This window comes from Triplophysa rosa, linkage group LG15, assembly GCF_024868665.1.
Source record: "Triplophysa rosa linkage group LG15, Trosa_1v2, whole genome shotgun sequence".
Classification (NCBI taxonomy): domain Eukaryota; kingdom Metazoa; phylum Chordata; class Actinopteri; order Cypriniformes; family Nemacheilidae; genus Triplophysa; species Triplophysa rosa.
In genome coordinates this window covers 8871865-8891983 of record NC_079904.1, presented here as the reverse complement: position 1 = coordinate 8891983, position 20119 = coordinate 8871865, and the positions used below count along the sequence as shown (strand labels likewise).

The 20119-nt window shown below is 42.8% G+C and overlaps 3 protein-coding genes across 15 annotated transcripts in view; 1 reads left to right on the top strand and 2 right to left on the bottom strand.

Moving 5' to 3' along the window:
* The window catches only part of fndc1 (fibronectin type III domain containing 1), a 33409-nt gene extending 26548 nt beyond the window's left edge, over nucleotides 1-6861 (bottom strand). Inside the window, exons 1-4 of one of the 2 annotated variants that reach the window (XM_057353880.1) lie at nucleotides 6747-6861; nucleotides 2633-2827; nucleotides 2446-2532; nucleotides 897-956 (exon numbers count right to left, since the gene is read on the bottom strand). In XM_057353880.1, coding sequence (XP_057209863.1) covers nucleotides 897-956; nucleotides 2446-2532; nucleotides 2633-2827; nucleotides 6747-6819 — 415 coding nt within the window. In that variant the 5' untranslated portion in view covers nucleotides 6820-6861. The remainder of the gene's footprint in view (nucleotides 1-896; nucleotides 957-2445; nucleotides 2533-2632; nucleotides 2828-6746) is intronic. The other variant, XM_057353881.1, reaches the window with a different exon arrangement.
* Nucleotides 6862-7286: 425 nt separating this feature from the next.
* otofa (otoferlin a) overlaps nucleotides 7287-20119 on the top strand; it is a 71266-nt gene continuing 58433 nt past the window's right edge. For 11 of the 12 annotated variants that reach the window (XM_057352514.1, XM_057352513.1, XM_057352504.1 and 8 more), the window contains exon 1: nucleotides 16532-16893. In XM_057352514.1, coding sequence (XP_057208497.1) covers nucleotides 16815-16893 — 79 coding nt within the window. In that variant the 5' untranslated portion in view covers nucleotides 16532-16814. Of the gene's footprint in view, nucleotides 7676-16531; nucleotides 16894-20119 lie in introns of those variants that run through there. The other variant, XM_057352512.1, reaches the window with a different exon arrangement.
* On the bottom strand, nucleotides 15350-16249 carry cimip2c (ciliary microtubule inner protein 2C). The gene is made up of 4 exons (XM_057353272.1): nucleotides 16237-16249; nucleotides 15978-16077; nucleotides 15610-15853; nucleotides 15350-15448 (listed from the first exon to the last, which is right to left on the bottom strand). The coding sequence occupies exons 1-4, from the start codon at nucleotides 16247-16249 to the stop codon at nucleotides 15350-15352; spliced, it is 456 nt and encodes a 151-aa protein (XP_057209255.1).

Here is a 20119-nt window from a genome sequence, read left to right as displayed (position 1 = left end):
TGAATTACTCTCTAGATGTTCCAAACCGGTATAAATTTCTTTGTTCGGTTGAACACAGAGAAAGATATTTGGACGAATGCTTGTAACCAAACAGTTCTTGGACCCCATTGACTACAATAGTGTGAAAAATTACAATGGTAGTCAAAAGTGCCCCAGAACTGTTTGCTGTCCTACATTCAACAGATTTTTCCTACCATGGTAGTCAATGGGGTACAAGAACGGTTGGTTATAAGCATTCTTCCAAATACCTTTCTCTGTGTTCATCAGAACAAAGAAACGTATACAGATTTGGAACAACTCAAAGGTGAGTAAATGAAGACAGAATTTTCAATTTTCAGTGAACTATCCCCTCAATAGTGTAGCTGTTTCTAAAACAAGAGTACAACATGCCAAAAGAAACAACTGAAATTGTTTCTGATTAAATTTCTGATAAATTCGGCAATGAACAATTTGTATTCATGTGCATAAATGTAAAACAGAAGTATTTTTTACTAATAGCATACACTGTGTGGCATTCTTCATGAGATTATAGGAAAGTAAAAATCTTCAATTGGTTCAAACCTGGGATTCCTTTGCTTCGTTTGGAGGAATCACATGCACAAATTTGGCTTTAAACAGGCTCGATGGATTCATAAAGAAGAAGCATAAAAGCTTTACAACTAATGCTGTCTTTCCTGGAAATTATGGTATCTGAGGTCTTTGGCATCCTTACCTAACCTAAAACCTCAAGGGAGAAAAATCTAGACGTTTTACATAAGCATGCATTTCCCAAATCTGTCATTTGTCATTGTTTTAAATACTGGAAAATATCTACAACAGGCGTAAGATACTTCCACTAAAATTGTTGCTCTTCAGTTAGGCCTACAGGTTATAGCATAGGTGAATAGAGAGCATACCTGGAGAAGATTTGTTAAAAGGCTCGACAGCAAAGCCATCCAGTTTCACCCACTCGCCCCCTGCAAAAAACAACAACATTATGGTCAACAAAACTAAACTTCATTGGACCATCTTAACTCTTTATAGCACTTTACATAACACGTCAAGTAATCAAACTACCAGCCATCTACAACAGAAAGATCTAACACCAGATATGTTTACTACTGTTTTAAACATCCTCAGCCAAGCACATTTACGATCTGTTTGCAGGATTATTAATGTACTTTTCAATTATGACAGATGTTTTGGGAAAGCTCTTTGGGACATGGAGCAATATGCCCAGATCCTGTTTGTTGGCGACGAACATGGACGAACTAAAAAAAAATGTATGTGCCGTGCGTTGGACGAGTGACCGGCTACCACAACACAAAGATTAGGGCTCTTGACTTGAGCTCTAGGTTGGATACAAAAACAAAGAACATAAATGGCAACATAAATGCTCAATCTTTGGGGAGTTTGATCGCACCAGATGCCAGCAGTGAACAAAGTTATTTGAAAAACAGAAACAACTATATATCCTCAGTAGTCTATGCATTGAGTGTGTGTTAGCCATTCAGCCTGTTTTAATAGTGAAAAGAACAAAAAGCAGAGACCCTTAAAGGGATAGTTCACAAAAAGCAAAATATTGAGAAAATTGCCTTCGAAGTAGTTAATCACAGGCAATGTAGCAGGCCATCTACTCACAAAAATAAAGTTTTTATATGTTTACAGTAGGAAATTTACAGAATATCTTCGAGTAACATCTTAACATAATATCCAAATGACTTGATCATTTTGACCCACACAATGTATTTTTGGCTTTTACTAAAAATGTTCCCATGCTACTTAAGACTGGTTTTGTGATCCAGGGTCACATATATTCTTTTGTGTTCTGCAGAGAAAAGAAAGTCACACAGGTTCGGTATTACAAAAGATTGAGAAAATTATGAAAGAATTTACATTTTTGGGTGAACTATCCCTTTAAAGCAATAAATACTTTCATTGTAAAAGGCCTAAACTTTTCATGTCAGCTCCCCTAGATTCAATACAACTCAAAATTGATGAAGCTTATTAAAGTGTACATTAAGACATTTGTGTATAATGCCAAAACTGTATTTATGTATGTCCATTTACATTTAGTCATTTAGCAGACGCTTTTATCCAAAGCGACTTAAAACTTAGGTAAACAATGGAAGCAATTGGAACAACATAAGGACAACAAAAAGCATAAGTGCGATAAAACTGTATACGAAGCTAAGTTAATTTTTTTGAAAGAGTAGATAAGAGATAGAAGTCAGAACTGATCGGTCAGGTGCTGATGGAAGAGATGTGTTTGTTGTCTATGTAGACAATAGATGTTGGTATATGTGATATGGTATGTATGGATGTGTGTCATGGTTTCTGTTTTTGTAGATATTAACACATGTTGCACATTCATACAGTACATTATTGTTAAAAGTGAAAAGAGGGTCATAGAAGATTATAGGAAAACATGCAGTTCTCTCTATTCACACACAGGCAAACACACACCTCCTGGAGTCTCTGCCCTGTAGACAGGTTTACTCATCCCGTCCTTATTCTCTGCACTCATCTTGAGAAAATGCAGGACTCCAGGCTCTAAAACAACACAACATGCAGATGAAAGAACTATGCTGAGACACCTGTCACAGTGAGTCTCGAGCACTTCATTTGAAGAATTAATGATATTCGTTCTTACCTACATCCTCTAGCATCTGGGACCGCCTTTCCTTGTCTGCATTTACATAACGTAGTGACTTCATGGACTTCCCGTAGCCGATGCTGTAGCTGTCTACCGGCCGCCCGTCCAGCTCACTGGGTGGTTCCCACGTGACCTTCAACCCCTTGTCCACTGATGTCAGTTTCACATTTCGTGGCGATAGTGGCTTAGAACCTGTAAGTCGAAAATGATCTGTCAGTCACACTGCAATGACATGTTGGTGAATTATTTCCTACAAGAGTGCTGTTGCCAAGTTGTGCAAATCAACAACTGGCGAAACATTCCGATATTGTACAGGCCGCTATTGGATCGTACTGTAGCTGTTCCAGACATCCAGTTTCCAACGTAGCTGTGCCAGCTTGCCTCTCAAATCATTCTGCTGCCTTTAACTTTTCACTTCATAAAATAATTTTACTTCAAATCAATATTTCATGTCTGTTTTTTGGTACAGTGGCTGCATGTGTAAAAAAACTGAGAGAGGGAGATCAAGACTGCGCTTTACCCTGAAGGGGTTGATTTTGCGATAACGGCCGGCTGACTTTACATAATGTGCTTATATTGATTTAAGTTGATTTTATTATGAAAATTTTGTAGAGATATGAGATGCAAGCTGGCACATTACCTCGAACGATGCACCATAATACAGTTCAGCGGTTATTGCAAAAACATTTGACCAAAGAATGATGCAATTATTTGACCAATTCAAGTCATTACAAACAGGTGTGTAATAAAGAAAAATGAAACATTGAAAAGTATGTTCGTAAAAACACAGACCGTTGCCTCAGTTTGGGTCACAGCGAGCAACGTTTGATATCTGCAAGGTGTCTAAACATGCATTTTTCTTTTTAGGCAAGAATCTTAAACTTGGACTAGAACTCTGAGGACTACAGCTCCATCGGTTTATCAAACAGGAAACTCTGTGTGAAGTTCTGTAAATGTGCTCGGGCTGTTTTTGTAATCCTGCTTAGAGCTAAAGTGAAACAAATCTCATCACTTTGCCTGTTTACTGAATAGCAGCATGATTCTGGAAACAGGCCCGGTGAGAGAGATCGGTCTTTATCATTTGTGTAGCTATACGCTCAGACGTACGGCTCTCAGTCACTGCTTTAGAGTGTAATATTGGCAATAGAACATCCACATAATCTGGAACCACATCACACACGTCAATGCAATTACCACAGTTTACACACACATCACAGAAACATCAAACCTCAGTCTGTGACTTGGCCCGTATTAAAATATATGATGTAGGGTGGGTTTCACATTTTGATTAAACCATGGCTTGTAAAATATAAGATTTAACTCTAACCCCTAACATAAACATTTTATGTTGCTTGAAACTAACCGAGGTTCCAACTTCAGGATGGTGGACGTCAACAAGACCTGCAGTAGTGATCATTCTGTTGTGTTACAGTATGTAGATTATATAACAGCTCAGAGCATACGCAGTTGATCTTGTTTTTGTGTACAGGTTTATGCAAAATTTGCATTGTGGAAGATCAAGCAAGTATCTTTCCTTGTTGTGTTTATTAAGAGAGTGCAAGTGAATGCCCTGAAGCTCTTTAGTCAGTCATGAATCATGATAATGTTTTCGGAAAGCCCCTCAGGGCAAGCACCTGCTATTCTGACACCATTTTGTCAATGAAAAATGTCAACAAACTGTCTCGGAAACACACTTCTGCTTTGAGCGAATTAACAACATTCAGACAAACGCGTCTGGAGGAGTACAGAGCTAAGGGTGTTGTAATGTTTGAGTATAACCAGTAACTATAATCAGTTCAACCAATTAAATTGTAGCTACAGGGGTGACATCACTACGAACATGCTTTCACCCTCCAGAGGTGTAATAAATTTAATTTCCGCAATAAATTCATGCACCCAATTTTAAAAGTCTATATTTTCTGTTAGTTTTACAAGGCACCCCAGTAGTGAGCAGAGTTGTTACAACAGCTCTCTTTGTACCTGACAATAATTACACTGTTTAGTGTTTAGGGATAAGTAGCAGATTTCTAAACTACTATAATGTTTGGCAGATAAATGTGGGAATATTAAACACGCTTAGTAGGTGCCATTAATAAACAAAATAGTGCTTTACTCGCTAAGAATCAGGATAAAGCTTTCAGGAGTTTGTAGTCAGCACCTGACTATGCCCAGACATTTTAATGACAGGTTAAGCTTGTGCATTGTGCCACTGCCAACTACACGTCGACTAAATGTCTAAACCCTTCAGCCCAGCTTTAAACCCTGGTCATGTCAATCAAACACTTACAAATCCTTAGGTGAATATCTGGGTGAGATTAAATTCCAGTAGCTGGTTGGGGCATGACTTTCTCTTTCGCCACATTTATCTCTCCCTAACCTCTCTGCCAGAGATCATGCTTAAAGCTCTTTCTTACCGGAATAACAACAGATGTGATGGTAATGTTGTGGAACAAAGGTCTAATTCTCATTCTTTCCAATATATCTTTTATCTGTCAGACACATGTCTGATTTGTAAGCTTGCAGTTGGGCACCATTAAGGCTTTAAGCATTTTTGAGGTTTTTATTATTTGGCTTTAAGGTTTTCTGTCTCTAAATGCTTACGCAATTACCCATAGCTTTAAGTTGTAATCATGTCAAATGTGTCTTGTTTTGTTTAAGGTGAAGATAAGAGGAGAAAGGTGGAGAAAAAGGTGATAAGGAGAGCGGAGGAGAAGAGAGGAGAATATGCAGCTGTTGATGGCAGTCCCAGACTGCACTGAGTGACCTCATATAAAGAACATTTGCAAAACAGAGAAAGAGCAAGTGAGAGCAAAAGAGAATCGAAAATGGCCCATTGTAACGTGGCAGCTAATGCAGCTCAGTATAGGATTTAGCTACTACTTTCCTCATCCAAGATTCCTGTGCTCTGCTGCTTTCCCATCAAATTTAAGAGGGACAGGGCGAGTGAGAGAGGAATTGAGAGGGATAAATGTGGCTGAAATGATTTCATGAACTGAAAACTAAAGGATGTTTTGAACATCTGTGCAATGGCTACACTCCCTGATGACCTTTTAAAGAGGTTAAATCTAGTTCCTGTCCTGGCGCTAATCTGATAAAACACTTGCCTAGAACTGCAAAGAGAACCTATAGCAAATCCACATGCTTAGAGAACTCAAAGTACAACTATTCTTCTTTGATATGTTATATTTGACAGATAATTGGGAGAAATGTATATATCCACCTTTTCTCTATCTATCGGAATAACTGTTTTGACGTTTCTTGGTAATGGCTAAAAGCTGTGACTCTCATGAATGACAGGAACTGGTCGTAAAACATCTTCATAATATACCGTAATAAGCAGCAGTGCTGTTTGCCTTAAACAGAAGTATCTGATTAGAGAGCCAATGATTATATTATTTGTGGGAAAATATCACATATGATGGGTCCAGTCACCTCCTTTTAGACTGAAAATATTGATTCGATCAGCTATAGTTCACAATGTTCCAAACTAAACTGCTCACGGATTGAAAAAACTTAATTTTCTCACAGAAACAAACTATACGCCAGTACATCTGTTGAAAAAGCACACCTTCCTACACTTTTATGCCAACACACTCCAGGGGTCATGAATCGGGCCACTGAGAATATGTTTGCCTCATTCAGTTGAGATCATACTTTTGGCACAATGTTGACACCTCAGTTTTTTGTGTTAACTTTAAAGCAAGTCATTTTAACTAGTAATTGCTCAATTTAACATTTAAGGCAGAAGACCTTATTCAACTGATTCAAATGTTAGATAAACAAATAAACATGAATTTTGTGCACCTGCCAATGGATTGGCTGTCCAATTACTGTCACAGCATAATCAGTTCTAAAAATGTTTAATAAATGTTTGGCACATCCAAGCACACTACCCAACAAAGTAATGCCAAAATATACACCATTCAGTCCTACAGAATCACAAATCTTGGTTATCTCCTAAACTTGTAAAAAAATATTATCTTTTCAAAATGATCACATGTTTTAGCACATGTTGCGTGAAATTATACAAAAAAGCGTCCAGAAATGCACAACTGATTTTAGTCACAAACATAAGTTAAACGTTATTTAAGAGATAAACAGATTGACCTACCTGACAGTAGTGTGCTCTGGGTGCAGAGCGTTATCAGGAGCCCGAGAAGAGCCCGTGCTCGTGCAGGAGACATTGCAAATAGTGCTTTCAGTATTACCGTGATCCGCTACACAAGTGAATGAAGGCTGTGGGATGCTCGGATGCTTTGGTGGCCGTTCTCATCGTCAATCTGTACGCTAGCCTCTTACCCAGACGTTGTCTCCCTCTTCCGGGGATGATTGGACTTGGAGCTGCCCAAATATTTGCTGAACAAGGCGATGGAAAGTCTTTGGACACAACATACTCGTTCATCATGCTGTTCGTTTTTAGTGCTGTTTGCGCAAAATCTCATTCTGCGCTCTGGGGAAAACGTTCATTTCAGAATGGTCTGCGTTAAAGCTTTCGATCATAAAAATGATATGCTTTCTTCACAACGTGCTCTATAAATTGGAAAGATAATTTATGATAAGTTGATAGGCTATAAGTAAACAATCTTAATTTAAAGTCGTCGTTTAATTGTGTACGTCTAATTTGGAGACACTTGATGCTGTTGCGGGAATATGGGCATTGTCCCTTTAAGAAGTATGGGCTTTGTAGTCCTGACCGCACGGGATGATGGGAAAAGTAGTGCGGGTGCGGGAAATTCATGTGTGTGAGAGAAAAAGTGGCGGACGGAGCTAAAAGGGGAGCAAGCTGCTTTTAGAAGTTTTTGTTGTTTTTCATAAGTTCGTGAAACCACCCGGGAGTTCAAGTAATAGTGAAACGGTATAGTGATGGATGGAGCTTTCGCTTGGTGAGATTAAAGCAACGTGCTTCCAAATAACTTTGTCGGCTCATTACTGCGAGAAATGAACCAGAGAACACTGTTACAGTTAACGTTATCCACAATCGGAGAGGCGGATTAACAAGAAGGTAACATTGGGGGCATCGTCCGGGATCTCTCGCATGTGGTGAGTCGTGTTGATATTTTCGATTGCCAAGCCGAAGTTTATAAAGCTGCACTGCAGCACGATGAGAAAATACTCCCATGTCAATACGGGTGGCCACGTGAATGCTACGATGTTAACGGAGCACGACGAAAAACGAACGCCTATGTCATTCGCTGATTGGTTGAATGAATTGAATGCTCAAGCATTAAATAATGGCAGTAAAAACCCCTTCGCACAGAACGATACGGTATGCTCGCAAACCGCTACAGTCAAAACGCCCACATACCATTATGTTTCACCACGAACAGGAAGAGAAACCAACCCTTTTAAAAGTGGAATGGGAAATGAGATGCATGACAGTGGAATTGATACGCAACGCTATGTGCAAAGCACGCCAGCTAATTTAAAATCTCAACATGCGGCATGTAGTGATCAAACGAACAAATTAATGTCTCAACGCATGCCCGTAACGCATCACAAACCCTGCCAAGGTGCTACAGCGCTGCATATTGTACATGACCCTGAAAGTAATGCTGGGTGTGCCAGTGATGATGAGCATTGTTTTCTTGAGCTGAATAGATCCAGACAACACAGAAAGAAGCCACGCCAGATGTACTACGATCTATCATCGGACAGTGGAGAGGAACGTGGTGCTATAAAAGAAAGAATCCCAACGCTACGACCAGGTCAGTTTGATGGTTCCACTTCTTGGAGAGAGTTTTTAAATCGGTTTGAAGATTGTGCCAGAGCTAACCACTGGTCGGATAGGACAATGGCTGTGCAGATGAGGTTCTGTCTAGTGGGTGCTGCAGGCGCTGTGATTCACAAAAACCCCAGATCAAGTCGATGGAATTATGGCCACATAGTGGAGGAAATAGAAGCTGCATATGGGCCGTCATCAGAGCACGCTGCTGCCATTGGAATAGAACTGAGGCAGAGAGTCCGCAAAGTAGGTGAGCCGCTTCACGTATTGAGAGATGATATGTATGAGAAAGTCTCCATTGTCTATGCAGATCGCTCTGAGAGAGAACAGGACTCCATTAGTGTTGAGGTGTTCATTAATGCGATGGGGGATGCTGACATCGTGCAGAGACTGTTGGAAGAGCGTCCACGCACATTAGCTCATGCTTACAAGATTGCACACAGGTACGAAACCACACGTCGTGCAGCCACTAGTGTAACACAGCTCATGCAGTCTGCCACAAGACCAGCAGAGCGGAGAACCAGAGCAGCTGCGCTACGGGAGTGCCCTGAACAAAGTGAAAGTGATGAGGAGAACTCAGTCTCGCACACCCCCGAATGGAGACAAAGACACAAATACACACCTATGAAATCCCAAACACGAAACTTCACCAAGCGTGGGAAAATAAACTGGGGAGAAATTGTCTGTCACAACTGCCAGGGCATCGGTCACATGAGACGGAACTGTCCTTCACCCAGGCTCAACCTGCAACATGTATCTCCAGCATTACCCCAGACTCAACCTACCTCAGAAGTTCTGAGAGTCAAAGGTAGCGGCCCTGAAATGTGCATACACAGCCTGCTGTATAATATGGAAATGTGCGCCCTTTTGGACAGTGGAGCCAGGAGGAACGTGTTGCCTCGGCACTGCTATGAGACCATTACAGCCGATGTCAGGCCCCCACTCAGACTATCCACCATACAAGCACTGCAGGGAATCAGCCCTTTGAATGTTGGCGTTCTTGGTGAAGTTGATGTCCCAATTCAAATAGGAACTCACACAGTCAGTGTTAACTTCATTGTAGCAGATGTAGCAGAGGGTACGGAGGCCATTCTGGGACACCCATTTCTGGAACAGGCAAGAGCACGTCTTGACTTCGGCAGCCGGAAAATAATACTTTTCGGTGAGCAAATACCTTACTTCACTCCGAAAGACAAACCCAAAGTACACATTGTGCGCATAGCACGTACTACTCTTCTGGAAGCGGGACGTGAGTATATTGTGCCGGGCAACGCACACTTTCGGGGGCATGTAAAGGGCAACGTGCTGCTGAGTCCAACTAAAGGCTTCATGGAGAAATATCAGGTGCTAGTGGCGAGGATCGTGGTTGACGCCCAGCGAGATAATCGAATTCCCATCAGGCTATACAACCCTGGCCCAGCTGATGTGAAGATAAAGAAGGGAGTCGTTGCTGGAGTTCTCCAGCTGGCAGATGTAGTACCGGCCCCCACTTCATCAGTATCATCTAAAGGCCTAATTCACGCAACTGTCCCAAGCTACTTGCAGTCAATGTATGCAGAAAGTGTTGCAGATTTAAAAGAGACAGAACAGCGTGATCTGGCAGAGCTCCTCGTTGCTTACCGTGATGTATTCTCCTCCGGCCCGACAGACCTCGGTCGCACAAACTTGGTGCAGCATGACATCCAGACCCGCCCAGGCCCACCTGTGAAGCAGCCCTCTCGTAGAATGGCGTGTGAGAAGCAGAGAGATGCCGACAGACAGATTCAGCAGAATCTTGATTCTGGTTTAGCCTCCCTAAGCAACAGCAGCTGGGCTTCACCGATAGTAATGGTACAAAAGAAAGACCAAACGTATCGTCTGTGTGTTGATTATCGAGCTTTAAATGAGCGCACCATTAAAGATGCTTACCCACTTCCACGTATCCAAGATACGTTGGACACGTTGTCAACAGCCAAATGGTTCAGCACACTGGACTTAGCCTCAGGCTATTGGCAGGTGGAACTAACCCCAGAAGCTAAGAGGGCAGCTGCGTTCTGTAGCAGGAAGGGGCTGTTTGAATGGAATGTCATGCCATTCGGGCTTTGCAATGCCCCGGCGACGTTTCAACGCTTAATGGATCGCGTCCTGGCTGGGATGCAATGGGAAACATGCCTAGTTTATCTGGACGACATCATTGTGCTGGGAAAGGATGTGAAGGAAATGCTCCATCGTCTGACCCAAGTATTTGAAAGACTGCACCAAGCTAATCTAAAGCTCAAACCCTCTAAGTGTTGTCTTTTCCGCCGCCAGGTAGTCTACCTAGGGCACATTGTCTCTGAGGATGGCATTGCCACAGACCCGCAGAAGGTGCGGAAAATTTGGGAATGGCCCCAACCAACAACCGTTCATGAGGTGCGGCAATTTGTGGGTCTGGCCTCCTACTACCGACGGTTTGTAAAAGACTTTGCCACAATTGCTAAACCCCTTCATGATCTTCTAAAGAAACACGCCCGTTTCCACTGGACTTTGGAGCATCAACAAGCTTTGAATAGACTCAAAGAGCTGCTCACCACTGCTCCCGTATTAAGCTATCCAATGGATAGTGGTGACTTAATTCTCGACACGGATGCCAGCAACTTTGGAATCGGGGCTGTGCTGTCTCAGCTCCAGGATGGAGAGGAACGGGTGCTAGCATATGGTAGCCGGAGCTTAACGCAGACTGAAAGAAATTACTGCACCACCAGGAGGGAGCTGTTGGCCGTTGTGGAGTTCACATCACGCTTTCGACAGTACCTGCTTGGCAGATCCTTTACCGTACGCACAGATCATAGTAGCCTGCAATGGCTTATGAAAATGAAGGAACCAGAGGGACAATTAGCGCGATGGCTGGAGAAGCTGGGAGAGTACGACTTCAAGGTTTTGCATCGCCCTGGACGCCACCACGAAAATGCAGACGTGCTGTCCAGACGGCCTTGTCGTTCAACCTGTCCTTGCCATTTCAAAGAACCTCGCCCAAGTAAACCACAGCTGTGTCACCAGGCTGTGCAATGCAACTTCAATGGTAGAGCTGCAGCCTATGCACTTGGAACATCCACCTCACCGCTCTGTCCAGTGGGGGTAATAGAAACCATCAGTACTGCCAGCAACACCTTACCATTCGGGTGGAGTCCCGAAGAGCTCCGTTCCGCTCAGGAGGCTGATGCTGATATAGCTCCTATCAAAAGGTGGATGGAAGAAGGAGGAGAGCGACCATCCTGGGACAGAGTGTCACCTTGCGGACCAGCAACCAAAGCCTACTGGAGCCAATGGAAAAGGTTGTATCTAAAAGATGGAATTTTAGTACGACGGTTCTACCTGATGGAAGGCCCCGAATTCTACCCCCAGATCATCTTGCCTCGAGGGTTCTGTAAGAATGTCATGCACCATATGCACGATGGACCTGTCGGCGGACATTTCGGAGTGGAGCGAACGTTGTCAAGATTACAGACCAGGTACTACTGGTATAAGATGCGGGAAGATGTGACGCTGTGGTGTCGTACATGCACCAGCTGCGCTGCAAAGGCCCGACCCACCAAGAGACCCCAAGCGCTTATGGGTACTGTGAGAGTGGGAGCTCCCATGGAAAGAATTGCTGCTGATCTGATGGGCCCCATGAATGAGACCGAACGATTTAGCCGATACATTCTAGTAGTACAAGACTACTTTACCAAATGGGTGGAAGCCTACCCCCTTCCTGATGACCGGGCCGTTACTGTAGCAGAAACCATAGTGTCTGAATGGGTGTGTCGCTACGGAGCCCCGCTGGCACTGCATAGCGACCAGGGAAGTAACTTTGAGTCTGAGGTTTTCCAAGCAATGTGCGATCTGTTGGACATTGAAAAGACTCGAACGACCCCTTTCCGACCGCAGTCTGACGGGCAGGTCGAACGGTTCAATGCAACCCTCCAAAAGATCTTGGCTACTACTTCAGATCGTTGCCACTGGGAATGGGACCTCATGATTCCCTACGCCCTGATGGCCTACCGAGCCACCTGTCACAGTGCTACTGGGTTCACACCGAACATGATGCTCTTCGGCAGAGAGGTAACAGAGCCCATTGACCTTGTGGCAGGAATGCCCCCTAACGAAAACTCTGTCCAGACCCCCCCACAATATGCCATTCACATGAGAGAAAGGTTGGAACTGGCTCATCAAATTGCCAGGGATGCATTGGGTCAATCTGTTGAGCGTGCTAAAAGGCAATACAACAAGACAGTCGCGAGGAGACAGTACAAAATCGGCGATGCTGTGTGGCACCTCATAAAAGGGACTAAACGAGTGAAGAACAAAATCAGGAAGTTCCTCCCATCGTATGAGGGCCCTTACTTCATCTTGGGGCACCTGGATGATCTTGTGTACAGGATTCAGAAAAGCCCAAAGGCAAAGGTGAAAGTTGTTCATCACGATAAACTAAAACCTTACCATGCTCGGCAGCCGCTGGATAACAGCTGGGTGCTCAAAGACTCTGAATCCTGGCAGCCTCTGGAAGTTTCTCCTCCCAGCCTGGAAGATGATCCCAGTAATGTCGACATTAGCCTAAACAGCCTGTTCTCCCAGGAAATTGTGGACAGCGTTACCCGGGACGAAACACCCACTCTTGACATAATTTCTGATGTCTCAAGGCCTGAGCCCGAGGATGTTGAGCTCAGTGGGGGTAGCACGGTGTCGGTGCCACAGGAACTAACAGGGACTGTTTATGGCCAAAAGGGGGAAAGGCCACTACGAACCAAAAGACAGCCAAAGTGGTACGGAGAATGGACTTCCTAAAGTGTAGTTGCTAAGAAAAAAAGGGGAGACTCTTGTTCATGTTGTCTTGTATGCATTGTTCTAAAAAATAAAAAAAAATAAAAAAAACTGAAGCATGTGAATGTATCTTGATACCATCTGTCCAGTGTTAATGGTGTTCTCCTATGTAACCCGGGTGGTGTTTTTTGTTGTTGTTGTTAGGCACTTTATTGTCTAAGAGAATAAGATTAATTTGCTAACTTGCGTTATTTTCTTGCCATGCATTGCATTTGAGTGTATGCATTGTTTTCTGTTGTTAATTCTCTCTTCCCACAGGACAAACAGAATTAAGGAATTTAAACGTTAACCCATGATGGACTTTAAGCATTGTGCCCAAGTTGGATTACTAGCATTAAAAAAAAAGGACTGTTTGAGGGGAAAGTTGCAATCTCACCTTGCCCTATTCCCCCGGTAACGTGCTACCCCCCTTGCCTTATGGACTGTTTGCCCACCCTGTTGGGTTGAATTTGAAAAAAAAGTGTGTTGAAAAAAAAATATATATATATATATATATGGGGAGATAATGTGTTGAATGCATTTCTGCCTGTTATCTGCATTGTGGAATTTGTTATTGAAATGTTACGTTGAAAATGTAATACTGTTGCAGGTCAGTTATGTCATGGTGCTGGAGCGGTGTTATAATTTAATCACCATCCAGAGTGGGGGTAGTGTTGCGGGAATATGGGCATTGTCCCTTTAAGAAGTATGGGCTTTGTAGTCCTGACCGCACGGGATGATGGGAAAAGTAGTGCGGGTGCGGGAAATTCATGTGTGTGAGAGAAAAAGTGGCGGACGGAGCTAAAAGGGGAGCAAGCTGCTTTTAGAAGTTTTTGTTGTTTTTCATAAGTTCGTGAAACCACCCGGGAGTTCAAGTAATAGTGAAACGGTATAGTGATGGATGGAGCTTTCGCTTGGTGAGATTAAAGCAACGTGCTTCCAAATAACTTTGTCGGCTCATTACTGCGAGAAATGAACCAGAGAACACTGTTACAGTTAACGTTATCCACAATCGGAGAGGCGGATTAACAAGAAGGTAACAATGCGAATTAAAAACGCTCGAAGATTATGTGAGCGTTCAGTGTTAGAGCACTCGTTAAGTTTCAGAAAAGCACTCGTAATGTTAAAAAAAAAAAAATTTGAATGGCCTAATAATAACACTGGTCAGTAGACGCGCTTATTTTCTCATGTGTATCACCAATATTATTTTATGCAAGCCCTATTTTTATACATTTCGACTGGAAGGCAATGTAAAAAAAATGAGGAAAATCTTTAATGAGTCCCAGCTAGGCCTACATCTCTCCAAAATTGTATTTCCAAGCTGTCCTGAAAATGGTTTTAGTCACATTACCTGAAAATAACTAATAGTGTAACTATAAAAAAGAAGTATAGGCCTACAAATGTGATGGCATTCTAATCCCATCAAGGCATGTACATTTAAATTAGATTTTGTAGTTTTATTAATAATTTTATTATGTTTCTGGCAATTTATTAAATAAATAATATCAAATGAGAATGAGAGATTTTAATTTCCCTTTCATACAGTAAATTTGTATTTAGCAGACTCCAGTCCTGATTCCCTCAGACTTTATCTTTGAAGACTGGATGCTACATCAATACAATTTAGGCAAACCAAAACAAACATAGTCTGTTTAGAAAATAAGAAAAGAGAATGTGTAAAGAAGGGGTAGAAGACCAAAAAGGTTTTACTTGAACATAAATAATTTATGACTACCTGGCAGCTCAGTGTAAACATAACACCCTAGAGACAGCAGAGCTCAAAGCACAGTTAACCCTGTGTACTGCATCAGCAAATGAGATTCTCACAAATAATCACTGGACAGTCATGGTCTCTTACTATCTCATGGGACTCGTGGAGCATGAGAGAGAGAAGCAATTAGGTCTGTGTGAGACTGCATTATGCCAGCAACTAAAGCATATATTATGCATTTTCACATTCTTGGTTGTGCACTTGTGAAAATACTATAAACAATAATGATCAATTTGAGTAAACAGTCAATTAAAAGAGGTACTCAATATAGCAAATTGGGTAACTATGTTCTTTATTTCAATAAATCAAACACAGTAAACATGACATAATAGGTCAACTTAAGTAAAATCGTTTACAAATACCTCATTAAATAACAGTTAGTTCAGATGTCTCTTAGTGAACATACAGCTTTTACATTGACTCAGGTTCTACCCGGTTCTTTCACTGGCATGACAAAGTAGTTGACTGACTGCACAGTTCCAGTCTTATCTTTGTAATTTTCCCTGTGCTTCTGTGACAGCTTTGAGAAAGAGAAGCAGTTTCAGTAAGATGCATGTGCACAAGTTCTCTCCAACGTCTTAAATGTTTTATTTACAGAGATATAAGGTATGCATTCAGCAAACTATGCATTTAGAACACCATCCACACTATAGCCACAGTCACTTGAGTGCTCATACTTACCATGTTGAAGTCATTGATCTCATTCTGCCTTTTAAAGTCAATATTGTACCGGACCCAGTATGGCACAGTAGGAAATTTAGTGTGCATATGGGAGCGCAGAGTCATCACAGACACATCACCTGTGTAGCAATGGCTTTTGCTAGATGCCATGGTTTCAGATCGAGAGTTTTGGAAGTGCTTTAGGGTTGAATTGCCAAATGTCTCTCCATACATGAATTTTGTAGTTGGGACATGTCCACGGTAGCTTTAAGTGATTTAACAATGACACAATGTATATATTTAGTACCATTAGGTAAAGTACACAAGCATGCAGTTTTATTATTTGCTTTCCAAAATCGTGTGGATTTTGGTAATTTGTGTTGATTTACCCGGGCATCAGAGACGGTGGGATGTAAGTTGCGTTGTTACGCGTAATGAGAGTCCCATTTCCTCTTAAATCCATGGCTGAAACAAGGATAATACGAAAATCTTTCGATTATAAGGTGTTAGTTGCGCGCAGCTTTGAACTGTCCTCTGACACGCCCGATGAGACAACAAATGGTTGCTTGGCAACCATTTTGAACGTATAGACTATCAGTGCGTTTTATCTATGGTTACGACAATTATTAATACATGATTATATATTACAGGCTATTCCCATTCTCGTGTGCTTTGTTGTATACTAAACAAAACCTCTCTGAGAAGCTTGTTTTAGTATACTTTAGGTCCCTGCATAGACAGAGCATTGCATAAGCAGCGCAAGAGTCATGTTTTCCCCGGGAACATACATAGGCCTACATGTAAAATGTATACATACACAGTAAGTGGCTTTGAAAAATCACGTTGGTTTCCGCCCCAGTGAAATAATTTATTTTACTGTGTGCTCCTGCCCTCTGCTGGCGCAATCTATTATCACATTATGCCATGGAGCGGAGAAGCGCATTGGAGACAGTACGAAAAAGTCTCGGAGCGTATCTGACGGACGTGCATGTGCGCATAGTAAAGCAGGAGGAAACGAAAGCTCTTTAATTATTGATTCATCTTTCTATGTTATTGCGTACGGAGGATGCTGCTTGTGAAACGAGTGGATTTTTTCCCGTTTTATCCAGCGAGTCAAATCAGTTAAGACGTGATTTTGTAACAAGGTGCGCAGTGTTAGAGATACATCAGTAATCTTCATGATGAAACGTTTTTTATTCATCTACTAATTCCTGCAAAAAGTTGAAATGGCTTTAGTAGTGTACCTGAAGACGGTGACTGCGCTTCGTGGAAAAGGGGACCGAATCGCCAAAGTCACTTTCAGAGGTATAGCGCAATACTTTTTGAAAATTTGCATTGAGTGGGTTGGTAATAACTGTACTACTGTAGTAACTACGGCTACTGTAGATTTTGAATCCACTTTGGCGAATGTGATGCCATTTAGTAGTGCCACTTAAGTTTCGGCTGAAAAGTTAGAGAAATCATTTTCATTCACAAGCGCATGTCTGTACAACAGCCAGGCTCTTTACGTACTGTATCTCTGTATGATGAAAACGCCAATGGTGGTTATAGACACCAGTGTTATTGCAATAGACATAAGCTTGAGCTCTTTTCCGTTGTTCACTTGCTTTATTTTCTTATAATTAAGGAAGACAGAAGATGACAGAAGCTTTCGATGCACGTTAGTCTAGAGATAGGGTCTGCAGTACTGTATGGTAGACTGTTATGCAATTCATTATACTTTGCGAGATTGTTGTGGATTTTAAATCAATTAAAAATCAATCAAAGAATAAACATTTAATTCAAATAGTATTCTTTTAAAAAGTTGTATTTATGCCCCCCAGAAATGCAAATAAATACTCAAGCAATAGCCTGCAAAAACTGAAAATTACTTGAGTGTTTTACAACATATGCAGTTCGGTGGTTTTATGTTTGGGTGTTTTTCCTAGAAAATTCTATTGTTAGAAATATCATGAGTTCGAGTTTATCTCAATTTCTTTGTAAGCCGTGTTTGTATTTCAGCACCTTGGACAGTTGCTCATTGTTCTTCAGACACATTTGGGAGTTACTATACTCAACTAATAATTAGAATCCTTTCGGCAGGATTTTACACATTAGCATTAAGTGACACTCTAATGTTATCAGAATCTTATAAGAAATCTAATCTAGAAAGTATATCAAAATGCAATTAGTTGTGAAACATGTCTTGGTCATCCTGACTAAGTTAAAGTGACTCCATGTCTTTCTGTCACTAGTGTTTATTCTCTTTATCTAAAGTGAGTGACTATTAGCTCCCCTGGCACCATTTCCTATTCTCTCATATTGGTTTTCCCCTTATCTCTGACACCTTCAGTGCACAGTTATCTAGACTGTCTGGAGCGGAAGGGTTTTTCAGGAAACATCAGCTCTGCAGAGATGTGTCCTGTTTCTCTGTGCGTTACATAACTTAGGTCCAGTACCCCTGACTCTCAGTACAATGCATCAGGATGTTTCACCACGAAATATTTAGCAGAGATAGAATAAGTTTGCCTATAAAATAACATAATTTGGATTTAGCCATACAAACAAAAGAAAATAAAGAAAATGCAAATTGCTATAGATGGTTTGGACACACACGCCTTGCCCGAAGTTAACTTCCAATCTGTCTTTCTTCAATGTCTATATAAAATAACAATATACTGTATATTATATTTACTTTATATTAGTAGTTTATTTTATTTTAATTGTAATAAAGTTATCTACTCTAAATGGTTCCAGATTCCTTGAAAAGGTCTATCGGAAGTTATGGGTCGTGATTCTGCCTCATCTTGTCATGTCTTTCTTGATCTTGTGGCAGAATCACGGCAGGATCCCTTGTTATGTGTGGAGAGAGTCATTTTGACCCTGTCGGCCTTCGATACTCTCTCCGGTTTTGTATCTTTTGTATCTCTCGTTACTGGTTGTTTATTAGTTCATGCCCCACACCTGTTCCCCTTTGATTTGTCCCTTTATTTAATGCCCCTGTGTTCTCTGTCTTGTGTCAGTTCATTGTGCTGTGTCGTGTTGCTCGGGGTGAGTTCATGTCTTGTCAGTGTAGTCTAGTCTTTTGTAGTTATATGGTAAATGTTATTTTTTAGTCCTGTCTAGTTTAGTTAGTCCGTGTTCCTGTTTATATCTTGGTAATTTTACCCCATCGTGGGTTTTTGTTTTGTCCATGTTTTATTATTATTAAAGTCTTGTTAACCCCTTACTTCCTGTCTGCACTTGGGTCCTCTGTTCTTGTATCTCCGTGTCTCTCACCCCGAATCTTGACAGAATGAACCGACCATTCTGGACCCAGCAGACACCGAGATCTCAGCGGGAGGGGTCGATGCCGCCGGACTCCCTTCCAGGGTTGAATCCGCCGGACTCCCTTTGAGGGTAGAGGCCGCCGGGCTCCAGTCCAGAGTCGGGACCGCCAGACTCCCTTCCGGGGTTGAGGTCGTTGGATTTCCCTCCAGGGTTGAGGCCGCCGGTGTCCTGTTCCCGCCGCAGATCCCTGCCGGCCTCCCAGCTGGTGCCCAGGCCTGTCGAGTCAACTCTGTTTGTGTGTGGTCTTTGTCCTTGTTTGCTGCCCAGCTGCCAGAGAGCTCTGCCCAGCCGCCGACATCCTGTCCTGTCATGTCGACATCCAGGCCTGCCCAGCCGGTGATAGCCGGTCTCCCAGTCGGCCATCCAGCCGGCGCCATGTACTGTCCAGCCGGCGCCAAGTGTTGTCCAGCCGGCCATCCAGCCGGCACCATGTCCAGTCCAGCCGGCCTTCCAGCCGGCGCCATGTCCTTTCCAGCTGGCGCCATGTCCTGTCCAGCCGGCCTTCCAGCCGGCGTCACATACTGTCCAGCCGGCCTTCCAGCCGGCGTCACGTACTGTCCAGCCGGCCTTCCAGCCGGTGTCTCGTACTGTCCAACCGGCCTTCTAGCTGGCACCACGTACTGTCCAGCCGGCCTTCTAGTCGGCACCATGTACTGTCTAGCCGGCCATCCAGCCGGCGCTATGTACTGTCCAGCCGGCCATCCAGCTGGCGCCATGTGTTGTCCAGCCGGCATTCTAGCTGGCACTATGTACTGTCTAGCCGGCCTTCTAGCCGGCACCATGTACTGTCTAGACGGCCATCCAGCCGGCGCCATGTACTGTCCAGCCGGCCATCTAGCCGGCACCATGTACTGTCCAGCCGGCCATCCAGCCGGCGCTATGTACTGTCCAGCCGGCCATCCAGCCGGCACCATGTGTTGTCCAGCCGGCATTCCAGCCGGCGCCATGTCAGTGTTTGGATTTTTTTTTATGTATCATGTTTTTGTCATGTCTTGTATTGTTATGGTTTTTGTCATAGTCTGTCTTGTCTTGTTTGTGCCTTTTGGAGCGTCAGGATATCGCTCCTTAAGGCGGGGGTTCTGTCGTGATTCTGCCTCATCTTGTCATGTCTTTCTTGATCTTGTGGCAGAATCACGGCAGGATCCTTTGTTATGTGTGGAGAGAGTCATTTTGACCCTGTCGGCCTTCGATACTCTCTCCGGTCCTTGTCTGTGTTCCCGCC